We start from the raw sequence: 12,382 nt of genomic DNA on the forward strand, positions 1-12,382 counted from the left end.
ATAATGTGATTTTGCTGAGGCAAAAATAAATTATGGATACTGGTGCAAAAGAGTGTCAGACAGCCAGAGTGTAGGACTCAAAACATATGTCCCTACATTTGTGCCAGTTTTCCAAAGTCTACATTAATTATACATCCAGGACTATATATATTGTGTATATCGGCATATCGGGGAGGCGTAAAGGGGTCGTGGTACCTACTGAATTCACCTTACATGTAACTCTGTATTTTAAGCCACCCTTGAGGGCATGTGAATTTTAGAGTGACATGGGTTTGAGCAGTCTTCAGCATACAGTAGTTTATTTCCAACTGCGGGGTTAGTCACCAGAAAAGCTAGTTTCGTTATTCAGTAGAGAGACATATTTATCCCCAAGCTCCATAGAAGACAGCACTAACCTCAGTGTTTGCTCACCCTAGAGAAATCATAACCCAGCCAGTACAGTTAGACTGGAGTCAGACTATCATTTCCCCCAGCATAGCTGATGGATTATGGTAAGACATGACCGACAAATGAATGAATGTAAACATATGCATTCAATAGAAGCTACCCCCCAGGTTATTTTCCCATAAATACTGTTAGGGATTGCTTCGACATTTAACTCTGGTAGAGATGTGCATCTGAAGCAGCTGCTATTTGGACTGAAAAAGGAAAACAAAACGTCAAAGAACCCTTGCTTACTGAAAGCTTTGTGGAGACCTCAGACATTTCATCTGTAAGGAGACATGCCCCAGAAGAATCATGGACTTTGTGGATCAAAGAACATTTGTTATCAGGACTGTGTATGTTGAGCTTTTAAAAGCTCCTCAGAACTAGAAAACAAAAGCCCATCCGGGAGGCTCTGGGCTGAGTGAGACAGACCGGGTGTTGTTGTGTGTGAGTAGTACACGTACTTCTCGCAGAAGGTGTGCAGACAGGGCAGCACTTTGGGGTTGTGGTAGTGATCCAGGCAGATGCTGCACACCAGGAACTGCTTGTCGATCTGCCGCACCACAGGGCTGGTGCTGCCGGTCTCACGCTTGGCCATGGTGAGAGACATTCACGAGACGAGGACGAGAGACCACTGGCACCGCTCAACCTGAGGAGAGAGAGGCAGAGGACATGGGGTTAAATGTCTTTCTTATTGTTTTGTTTGGCCAGTTGTATTGTTGTTTTGCCAGCGGTATACACCTGTCATGACCATAGGTGAGGTGGATACAGAGATATGTAAAAAAGACAGATATGTAAAAAGACAAAGAATAATTTTCTTATGTTTCAACCTACAACAGAGAATCAATTGGAACTATATGCATTGAGCAGGCATTGTCTCAAAAATCCAGAAGACAGATAATGAAACAGAAAGAAAAACGAAACAAAGAGAGGCAAATCCTGCAGCCATGTTCTCAAATATTCCTGACACCACACCTATAAACTGAAGGCCTATTCCTCTACTCTAGGCAGGTCTCTCCACAGCCGGTCAGAGAAGGTGGCCGATACTACTGTAAGTAAACAGGGCAACGCTGCACAGAGTGTGGCGGAAGAGCCCGGGGCTGTTGGTGGAGTTGGGGACTGAAGTGCGACAGGTCCTAATGGGCGGGAAGAAAAACGAGGAGCTGTGATTAAGACCGCAAGGCCAAGCTCCAGTGCAAGCTAATTACCCGAACCAGCAGTGGGCTTATGAGAAGACATCCATCTCTCTCTCCCCCGCCCGCCTGACGGGACGGCCAGATGACACATCACACACACACACAACACACACACAGACACTCAGACACACACTTTAAAAACACCCACACACATACAGGACACACAGACAGCATCAAAACACCCACACATATACTGTAGACACATACACAACCTTATACATTGTCTCTCCTGCTGACACACAAACATATATCAAAACAGACATATATACACACACACACACACACACACACACACACGTATAACTTTTCCTGTTTCTCTGAGCGAGAAATGAGTTAAGTGAGAAATTCCCCCCATAGACAAGTACACACGTACAGCAAAATAAATCTGCTTTTAATTTTATTAAGACAAACAATAAAATAAATGTAACTAAATTCAAATATTACTTGGAACCAATAAACATTATGGGTAAAGGTCATCATCTCTAAATGTTTACAGTTCTAAGCTCATCATGTTTATAGTTCTCATGATGGCTGATACACAAATACATTTTTTTGATCTCTATCTTTCTTTTCCCAAGTCCAGAAATCTGTAAATGATGTATAAACATTTCAGTACATGCCCTAAATTGGACACTGTAAAGCTGGATATGCAGCATAACTACAGAATTACAGATTACAAATCCTCCAACAGAGACTAGCCCTGCCCCCACCCCCCCATGTCCCACAGTGTGCCAGCCAGCGAGTCAGTGAGTGAGTGGGTGCAGGGGGTGGGCACAGCTTTGTTGTTTACACGGATGACACGCATCTCCCCATCTGCAGCGACCCTGGTGTCACTTGAGCACAGATAAAGAGAGGATTAAACCAGTTTCTCCAACAGCAACATCATCATCATCATCATCAACAACAACAGCAGCAGCCACTCTTGTTTTCGCCACAGCAGGAGGCCTTTCCAGTGCCGGCGTCTATTCAGTCTCCCGACAGCTTGACCTTTCACTGGCCTGCGCGGAGCTTTCTTATCAAATCCCCCACTCGCTCACACACTCTGTGTTCTGGCTCTGTGGCCTAAGTGCTCTGGTAACTCGAGAAGGTTCCGCACAATGGCGATCCTTGGAACTCCCATGTCAGTTTAAGGGACGGCTTTGTGTTGATGAAGCAGGGCAGTGTTCTCAGGGGGAGGTGGGATGTGTGTGTATGTGTGTGTGTGTGTGTGTGTATGGGGGGGAGGGGTGTGGTGGTTTGACACATCACAGCCTGGGACCCATCATTGTGACAGGTGCCACGTGCCAGCCAATGCCCTCAGATAGGAGGCCTATTTTAGATGTCCAGACAGAGCGCAGAAGAAGGAAAATGTATAGACCCTTTCAACAATAAAAACAAAAACAATGCTTGAACGTTCTATTTGGGCCCCGATCTACTTCCTCTGCATTAAGATAACATATGGAATGTTAAAAAGGAAGTCTTGTGGGGCCAACTATGATGCTGATAATGGAACTCTCTTGAAAGGGTCTATAAAAGGAGACTGTGGCTGCGGAGGCGGTGATGTACCCATTAGAACTAGCCCCTGACATGGCCACTGTGGTCCACCACACCGCCGCCGCCGCTGCGTCGGGGTCTTTCATCTTGTGCGCTGTCTGAGCCCCACTGGTGCACTAATGACCAGATGAGGAGGAGAGCATTATGCACAGAGCCAGGCTGATGGAGTCACTGAGCCTTTAAGCAGCCTTCACTCACTTCACACACACACACTCACTCGTCTGAGGGAGACAGGGGCATGTAAGGATGAAATAAAACCACTCGTTTTCACTGCAGCCTCATGATTACAAGATGTAGCCTGTATCAGATAAGAGCATGTAAAGGGCATTTTGCTGGTAGGGAAAATGTGAATGTCTGAAATAAGCAAAATGGAATTTGATGATGTCTACAGACCGATGAAATGCACTGACACGGGGGTCAGTTCAGAACAGGTATGGCATACTGCCAAGTGTTTAAGGCAAATATAACGCACACCAAGGACTGCTGGTGAGGTGCTGGCCACTGGTAAATGACTTAGAGAGGGTAGAGAACCGCCGCACACTCTGGCTCCTTATCGATGTATTTATTAATTGATAACGTTTCGGCCTGGGGCCTTTTTCAGATCGTAAAAAAAGGGGAACACCAACCACATGATACTGCGAAGTGAACCCAAAATTGCATGCATATGTACAGTGTGAAATGAAGGTGTGCAAAAGCCAAATGAAAGCGGAGGTGATCTAGACATGAGTTTATTTATCTGTCTGGTTGAGTTCTCTGCAAAGTCATGCAATATAACTGTGACAACTGCATATTTTCTCATTTTCTGAAATGTGGACATAATATGAATCTGATTTCTCTCTCTTTCTCTCTCTTCCCTGATCCATCTCATTTACTCCCCTCATCTTTTTTCCAACTCTCTCCCTCTCTCAATCTCGCCAGTGCGCGCATGTGTGTGTGTGTGTGTGTGTGTGTGTGTGTGTGTGTCAGAATATCTATGAACCCATGCTTTCACAGAAGTTAATTAGAAGAGGGCGATGAACACTTTTAAGCAAACATCCACAGTCAAACTGTCAGTAGCCCCTCTGTTTCTGCCAAAGGGTGCAGTCTATTTTAAAAAGCAAAAATATAAGAAAACCCTGCTGTGTGCTCACCCACAGATACCCCAAACCTCAGCAACCTCCAGAATGCCCCTGGAGACTCATCTTGCCATGCCATGTCAGGACTGCAGACAGAACCCCCCACCCCATCCCCTGCACCTGCTCTTAACAAAGCCTTCATCTCAAATCTCCCAGCTCTGCACCTGCTGGGAAGGCCAATCTCAGTAGAGCGTGTGGACCAGGCTGCCTCTCTTTCACTGCCACAGACCACACCCTCTCCCTGATAAAGCCCTCACATGGAAGATAACATCTCGGAATCCCCGTTGGCCAATCCAAGTCATAGTAAGTCCACACTGCAAATTGTTTGGCTACCTGAATACTGTCCTTTTATGTGGAGGTTAACGTTGGTCTTTTAAGAAAATCTGTAAGTATAAAAGTGTTACAACTTTTCGAGGGATTCAGACAATAGCTGAAAGAATATGGTCCTTGTCCTGTATACTGAAATATGTGGGTCTAACACTAACAAACATATCTAAGTCTGTATTGTTAGTTTAGGTACTTACAATATTATATGTCTCTTTTGTTTGCTTTAAAAAATATTTTTTTCATTATTTAGAACACATAGCATATAAAAACCCATATTATTTAACAACTAGGATATTACATAGGCTTATCTCATCTGTATGAATAGGCAATACCTTTGATATGATGGATGTCAAAGGCTGCTGTCAAATTAGTGGCTATGAAACAGTTTAGTCACTATGGATGTGAACCGTTAAGACAGGAATATGCTAAAATGTCACTTACATAAATGAAACCCAGTTTGAGTGTGGCTTGCTACTGTGAACCAGTGAGGCTAAATTAGTTGTCCATACACAGACCATTCCTATACTATATATATATAGATATCTATGTATATCAGAAATACATATGAGAGAGAGAGAGAGAGAGAGAGAGAGAGAGAGTGGACAAAGCTGAAGTGTGAGTGGTCTCTTCATCTCATCACATACTGAGTAAATCTATTCTTAAGACTGCATTTCATACTCCCTAACAACAGACATGCCAGAGAGAAAAGATCTGCTTTTCATCTTCATCTTCAAAATGACTGGCAAAGGCATTAGTCCACTTCGACAGCAGAAAACCACCAAAAAAGACCAGATTCCAAAAGCAGCTCACCACATTAAACCAATACCCAGCAGGGCTGTAATGCAATGCCCCGGGAGTATCAAAATGAACGCAGCTGCCTCCACATGGGGGAACACAAAGCCATTCATTCAACCTCTGTCTGGGTTGCATAGACCCGCACCACGTTTAGTCCGTCAACCGGGCTAACCTATGCTAATATCACACTCACGCTGCCGCGGGTCGTGACCTGGACGACCATAATCCCGGTGGCCCCGCACAACAGCCACCGGGGGAGTGGGCTGTGGACGCTGAGAGGAGAGGAAATGCCGACTCACCCTCCGTTGCTACGGCAGCCATGGCTGCCTGCCTCCCCCCCCCCCACGCCGGGGACTCCAGGGGTCCTAGACGAGCTCCATCCTAACAACTCGTATAAGCTGTTTCTCGTTCTCTTTTCTCCTTCCCACCTCCTCCCTAGAACTGGCTGCGCGTGTGTGAGTGTGTGTGTGTGAGGCGGCTTCAGGGTGGGGAGCAGAGGAGCCGAGCTCTCTTTGATGGAAGCGGAGCAGCACTGAACTACGCCCCTCGGCTCAGCTCTGCTCACTGTGTGTTGTGGGCGGGGCTCTCTCTCTCTCTCTCTCTCTCTCTCTCCTCTCTCCTCTCTCCTCTCTCCTCCCTTTTCTCTCTCTCAGTCTCTCCCGCTCTCTGTCTGTGGACCTCTAGCTATAGATTGCTAATTATTACTGTCAGAGAGACAGAGCGGACATGACAGCAGCAGCACCTCAGACTGACAGACAGATAGACAGACTAAGGGAGACCATTCTCTTCTCTCTTTCTCTTGCTCAACACACAAACAGCCTGAACTAAAGCACTGAGCTTCAGCAGTGAGAGGGGGAAAAGGGAAGTCTTAAAATGGCAACTCCCAGCATGTACACACACACACACACACACACACACACACACACACACACACACACACACACACACACACACACACACACACACACACAATCCTCCTCCCAGTTCCTTCCACAGGCTTCCAGCTGGCCAGGGAGTAGACACTGAACGAGAGAGAGAGAGAGAGAGAGAGAGAGAGAGAGAGAGAGAGAGAGAGAGAGAGAGAGAGACGGAGCTCAGTGGGAGAGAACCACCTGTCTCTCTTTTCTGTTCAGACACGGGAACATGAGAGAAGGAGAGTTAGAGGGGTAGAGGGAGGGAGAGAGAGAGAGAGAGAGAAGGAAAAGGATAGACGATAGGTTATGTACACTTCCTTGCGGGCTACCAAAAACCCGCTACTTGCGGGCAGCTGCCTCTCTGTGCACTATGCAGAGCAGCTTGAACAATGGCATTCTTTCCTGAGTCTCTAACTTGGCTCACTACTTCCTGGCCCTGAGCTCACTCCTTCGCTTTCTCTCTTTCTCTCACACACACACACACACACACACACACACACACACACACACACACACACACACAGCCAAAGGCACTGTTCTATGCCACACTCAGCCGGGCTCAGGGAGTCTTGAGTAGACTGAGCAGGCTCCAGGCTGAACCCTTGCTGTACAGACCAAACACTATAGATCCCTCACACTGTCTCTCTCTCTCTCTCTCTCTCTCTCTCTTTCTCACACACACCACCCTTTACTGCTTCCTCTCCCACCCTCCAACACTAAACGGGAGCAGCTGAACAGCTACATCACACTGCACACCCGCTTAAGCCGTCCCCTCTGGCTCCACCCTCTAGTGGGCTCACCATTTCTCACACTTCATCTTTCTATCTCTATCCCTCTCTCTCTTCCTCTCTCTCTCTCTTTCGGACTCATAACACACATTCCTTTAATTTTTGCTGACCACTTCTTACTAAGTGTGTGTGCTAGTGCTTTAGAGACTTCTGGTCAATTAATTTTGACTTGCATAAATGGATGACCTTTGTTTCAACTGGATATATATATTTGGTGAAAATGCACGAACACTGCCTTGAACATACTTCAAAAGCAGTGTGTGAATCACAGAAAACAATCTTTTCCATAAACACAAGTATCAAACTTCCTTGCCAAAAGCAGTTTTTGGTGAAAGTGCATGCGCTGGATTTCTGAAATGGATCTGTTAAATCACTTCACAGGAACTGGCTGGAGGAAGTATCCTGGGTTGGACGTGGACGTTGGTGGGGGGGGGGGCAAAGTAAAGACCCAAGACCAGAATATGATCTCCACTGCAGTGGCTGTGTTACGGTAATAGCTCTGATTATAGCTCAGTCCTGATTATGTTAATCAGATCTCAGCCTCACGGTTCACTGTTAGACCACTGATCTGATTTTCTTGTTACTTGCACTATACCAATGTGGTTACTGATAACTGTGAAGGAGGCTAACTGTTTCCCACAAACAGATAAGCATTGAACAGATCATCATCATCATCTTGTTAAAGCAACACCAAAGAGTTTTTTGTACCTTAAAATAATGTTTCCAAAATCGTTTCAGTGGTTCATCAACTCGTAACAGGGTGAACGGCAATTATGCATTCGCTTCGCGGCCCTCTATCGGCTATAACCGCACTATGTAAGTTTGCCAGATCGGGTAGCGGATCTGTAGTTCAATGGAATGAGACATAAGAAACTACAAATTTGACTTGCATCTGTTGTCGCAATACATCGTACTTTTATAAGTCATGCAAAATATTCTACCTTGTCTGTGGACATCGTTATTTGCAAAGCCGGTGCTGGATAAACAAATAGCGTGCGTGCAACAGAGGGAAAGTTCTTTGGTGTTGCTTTAAAGAGTCAGAAATTAGTCGAAGCTAAGTGACTAACATGCCATTTAGGGGCATGAAGGCTATCTAGCCACTTGGGTATGATTCATGATCACAGCACATCACCCCTTATGAGATTCATGGCCACCCATTCATTCATGACAAAGAGAACATGAATAAAAACCATTCCTTTCCAGTATTGTCAGCAGCAGTAAATGATGCCTCGATGTACACAGAAATGCAAAAGAGAACTAAAATTAGAGCCACATTTAAAGATTTTATTTTGTCTTACAATCTTGTAACAGGCTTCAGCCAGTCCACATAAAAACGTAATTAATTTTTTTTTTTTTTAGTAGCAAGCAGCATTATGCTAATAGGGAGACAATGGCCTGCAGGCCTTTGTGTGATATGCAACACGTTCCCACTCTGGGTTAATGGGCTTAATGACCCCCTGCGGTCAAAGCCTCTGTGAAACGTCTGGGCACCAATGTCTCGCCGCCCGCAAAAAACACACCCTCTAGACACGCACACGTACACGGGGTACACACACACAGATATATGCAAACAAACACATACAGCTAAATGCTCTCCTGTACTGAAATGCTCCCACAGACACACAGACACACACACAGACACACACAGAGACACACACACACACACAGAGACACACACACACACACACACACACACACACACACACACACACACACACAGACAGACCTGACTAGACACAGCTCATTTACAGCTTCTGAATCTTGTCTGGGTCTTTTAAAATGCTGTTTGAAATCTCCCAAAGGTTATAGAACTAAGCAAACTGAAAAGCCTGTAGACTTTTGTGAGAGTGAATACTAGAATAATAATAGATGTACTTTGGTGGTATATTTTGGCAAGGTTGGAAGCACTAATAAAAGTTTTTTCTTGCAGTTTTGCAGGATAGTCAGCCCAGAGCATACAGCTACCAAGTGTAGTGGGGCGGTGGTAGCGTCCACACTTTTACACCAATTGAATGTGTGAGGGTTGGCAGCTCTGCTATTAAGGAGCTGGGCTAGCATAGCATGCAGAACCAGAAAAATTGTGGGTTTAATACCTGTCTTCCACCGTTGTGCCCTGGAGCAAGGCACTTAACCCCGAGTTGAGGACAATGGCCCTTGTAATATAATTGACATATGTAAGCTTTGGATAAAAGCGTCAGATAAATGAATAAATGTAAATGTAAGTGAAATGCCCAGGCAGCTGGCATGGATGCCAGGTGTGTTTATCATCTCAGTCCCAATATACCATGAACATTGGAAGATAGTGAAAAATCTGCAAAAGACTTCTTGGGGAAGAAAAATGTGCATAGTTTGCATGCCATTTAAAAAGCTAAAGACGTTAAGCTACATTGTGCCGAAACACCCATGTGGACTGGTGCACTTCTAACGACATGAGTAATATCCTAATCATAAAGCCATTCTCTGCTGACTTCAGCTTAATTGGATTGGGGGTGCAGGCTTTGATTCTGAGAAATCTTCCTACTGGTGCTTCATCTATGCGGATTGACTGGCCGCTAGTCCTCTCCAAAGGTGTGAAGATGGATCACCCAGGCCACCATCCTATTCTCATCCAGAATCCTAATGGAATTAAAGGCCCCAGTTTTTGGACAAAATGGGGCTTAAGCAAAAAGACTTTCATTGGGTAATTCCTATGGATTCCTGCTTCCCTTCTACTCGAGCACAGATCAGAACTAGGGCTCTCTGACTTAGTCGTCAGTGAGTGTGGGCCAAGCTAATTTTCTGTTAGCTATGACTAATAGATGTAGGGTGAGGCTATCTGTCTGTCTGCCTTCATTTTGTGAAAAGGCGCTGTAAACCTCACCTGACTGTCTACATTAGGTGTTAAAGGCATTGACTAAGCAAACAGCCCGATTCGTCTCACACCGCGGCCTCACTTATTGATGTGAGGCGTTGCGTAAGCATGACTTCAGAGGGCTGTTGGTTGGGCGCGTCTGCTGAAGAAGGGGGCTGGGGGCTGGGGGCTGGGGGGGGGGGGGGGGGGCACAGTGGGCAGCATTCCGAGTTGCAGGTAGTCTTGGGGTAGTGATGCCGATGGTGATGGAAGTTGGTGTGATGATGCCTGCAGACAGGCGGTTTTCGAGCTTATAAATAGGCACAAAGAAATGAAGACATTGTCTGTCTGCGGCAGTCATCACAATAGATACATCATCATAATTATCATCATCATCGTCGCGAGCTCTGCCTACACTCAGGGAGAAATCTTTCATCAATGACCTTAACAACAATGACCTCAGATTCATAGTCTCACTGAGGCCACCCAAAAAACAGACAACAGGTCCGGTATCATATTTCAGAGCAGCCCAGTGGACCGCAGCTATCTGAGGAACCAGAGCCATAGGGAACATGCCCGTTGCCAAGACATGCATTAATGGAGACTGCAAGAGAGCAGAGAAAGGGGCTGATGGGGAAAGCTGAGAATGTCAGAACACAACTGAAGCAGGAAGGCCAAGTCATTTATCAGCGCAAGAACCTGGCAGTGCAAAATGGAGCAGCTGGAGCCCAAAATATGTCTGATCCGGTTTCGGTCTGGGTCACTGTACAGGGCTCTACAAATAGCCGTGGAGGAGATCGGGAGTCACACTCAGGTCAGGTTTGGTCTGAAGGAACTGATGAGAGAGAGAGAGAGAGATAGAGAAGAAGAGGAAGCCAAATGAGCTACGGTTGAATACACAAGGCTGAGAGTTGGGCTGCAGAGAGGAAACCAAATCCACCGATGCATTCAGCTAGAGATGGAAATCAGAAATACAGTAAAGTAGCTGTACTGGAAAACAACAAATGTAGAGTTACAATATGGCACTGTGCAAGAACCCAAATGCCAAGGGTTTGAGGGAAGAATAATAAAGACATTCAGACCAGAATGGGCTGGGCACTGATACAGAGAGGATGCGATTTCTGTAATACACAATGAACGACAAAAATATTATAGTGAAAAATATTACAGTACAGTAAACTAAACCTCCCAGCACACTGAAGCTTACAGTACAGTGCAGGACTCTGTGGAGGACAGCAAGAGTGGGATTCAGGCGATAGCATAAAACACTAAAAGTAAATCTAGAGCAAGTACACTGACCATGAATGCACACTGTCAGGGGCCTTTTAGCGGGGGAGATGGAGAGAGCCCTCCGATGCACTATAGCATGGATGAAACTCGGGGGCAGGACATGCACGACTGCCCCAGTATGGTAGTTCATTTGTCTGCTGTTTTATTTAAAGCCGACCTCGTTTGGAGTGAATAGTAGGAGGAAGAGGAGGAGGAGGAGGAGGAGGAGGAAGGTGAAAGGCATGCTTGGACTGTAAACAAGGCTGAGAGTCCTAAAGTCAATCACAGCTTGTCTGCATGCCAAAAGGTAAGATCAGGTGTGTGTGTGTGTGTGTGTGTGTGTGTGTGTGTGTGTGTGTGTGTGTGTGTGTGTACACAGTGTGTGTGTGTGTGTAGTATATGTGTGTATATACAGTATACAGAGTGTGTGTGTGTGTGTGTGTGTGTGTGTGTGTGTGTGTGTGTGTGTGTGTGTGTGTGTGTGTGTGTGTGTGTGTGTGTGTGTGTGTGTGTGTGTGTGTGTTAAAATAGTGTGTGTTAGAAATTGATATTGTTGTCCATCCTTTAACTTCTGCCCACCCTAGGAAGACATTGCATAAGTAAGAGCTTATTTTATCTCCTCATTTCCACCACCACCACCACCGCCAGCAGCACCAGTACACATCCAGCACAGGATCCCACCGTGCTCCCCCGCAGTGCTTTGCTTTGATACCATGCACTGTTCTGATCCTTTGTGAGAGGGGAGATAATCAGTTACACAACAGCACTGTTTCTCCTGACAGAATGCAGCACAAGATGACCCAACCCTGTGATTACATAACACTCGTCTTCTCCTTATAAATGCATCTGCTCGAGTTTACTGTGCTCCCCAGATGTTCAAATAAGTGGCTTCATTATACTGCCAATCAGGACAAGAACAACCAGGCAGAGGAACAGAAGAGGGGAAGGGCGAAGGCATAATTAAGCTCACTTACATTTAAGTGCGGCTGAATGCCAAGAGACACAGTACTTAAACCTAAGCACTACACCTAAAAGTTCAGGAGAATCATCTTTCATAACAATGATTCTTAGCTTAGAAGTCACTAATTGCTACTTTAATTGCTGATTCATATGGCGCCGAATCCCAACCTTTTGTCTAATACCTTAAATATTCCTCAAAGGCGGATTTGGCGGAGTTAACATGCTGTAA

The 12,382-nt window shown here is 45.6% G+C and overlaps 1 protein-coding gene across 2 annotated transcripts in view; it reads right to left on the reverse strand.

Moving 5' to 3' along the window:
* LOC143121798 (tripartite motif-containing protein 3-like) overlaps nt 1-12,382 on the reverse strand; it is a 35,089-nt gene that overhangs the window by 16,935 nt on the left and 5,772 nt on the right. Inside the window, exons 1-2 of one of the 2 annotated variants that reach the window (XM_076282397.1) lie at nt 5,692-5,961; nt 891-1,075 (exon numbers count right to left, since the gene is read on the reverse strand). In XM_076282397.1, coding sequence (XP_076138512.1) covers nt 891-1,036 — 146 coding nt within the window. In that variant the 5' untranslated portion in view covers nt 1,037-1,075; nt 5,692-5,961. Of the gene's footprint in view, nt 1-890; nt 1,076-5,691; nt 5,962-12,382 lie in introns of those variants that run through there. The other variant, XM_076282396.1, reaches the window with a different exon arrangement.

Source organism: Alosa pseudoharengus, unplaced genomic scaffold (genome assembly GCF_046254945.1).
Source record: "Alosa pseudoharengus isolate Yale_2024_CS ecotype anadromous, Long Island Sound unplaced genomic scaffold, YU_APseudo_1.1 YU_APseudo_1.1_scf_13, whole genome shotgun sequence".
Classification (NCBI taxonomy): Eukaryota; Metazoa; Chordata; class Actinopteri; order Clupeiformes; family Clupeidae; genus Alosa; species Alosa pseudoharengus.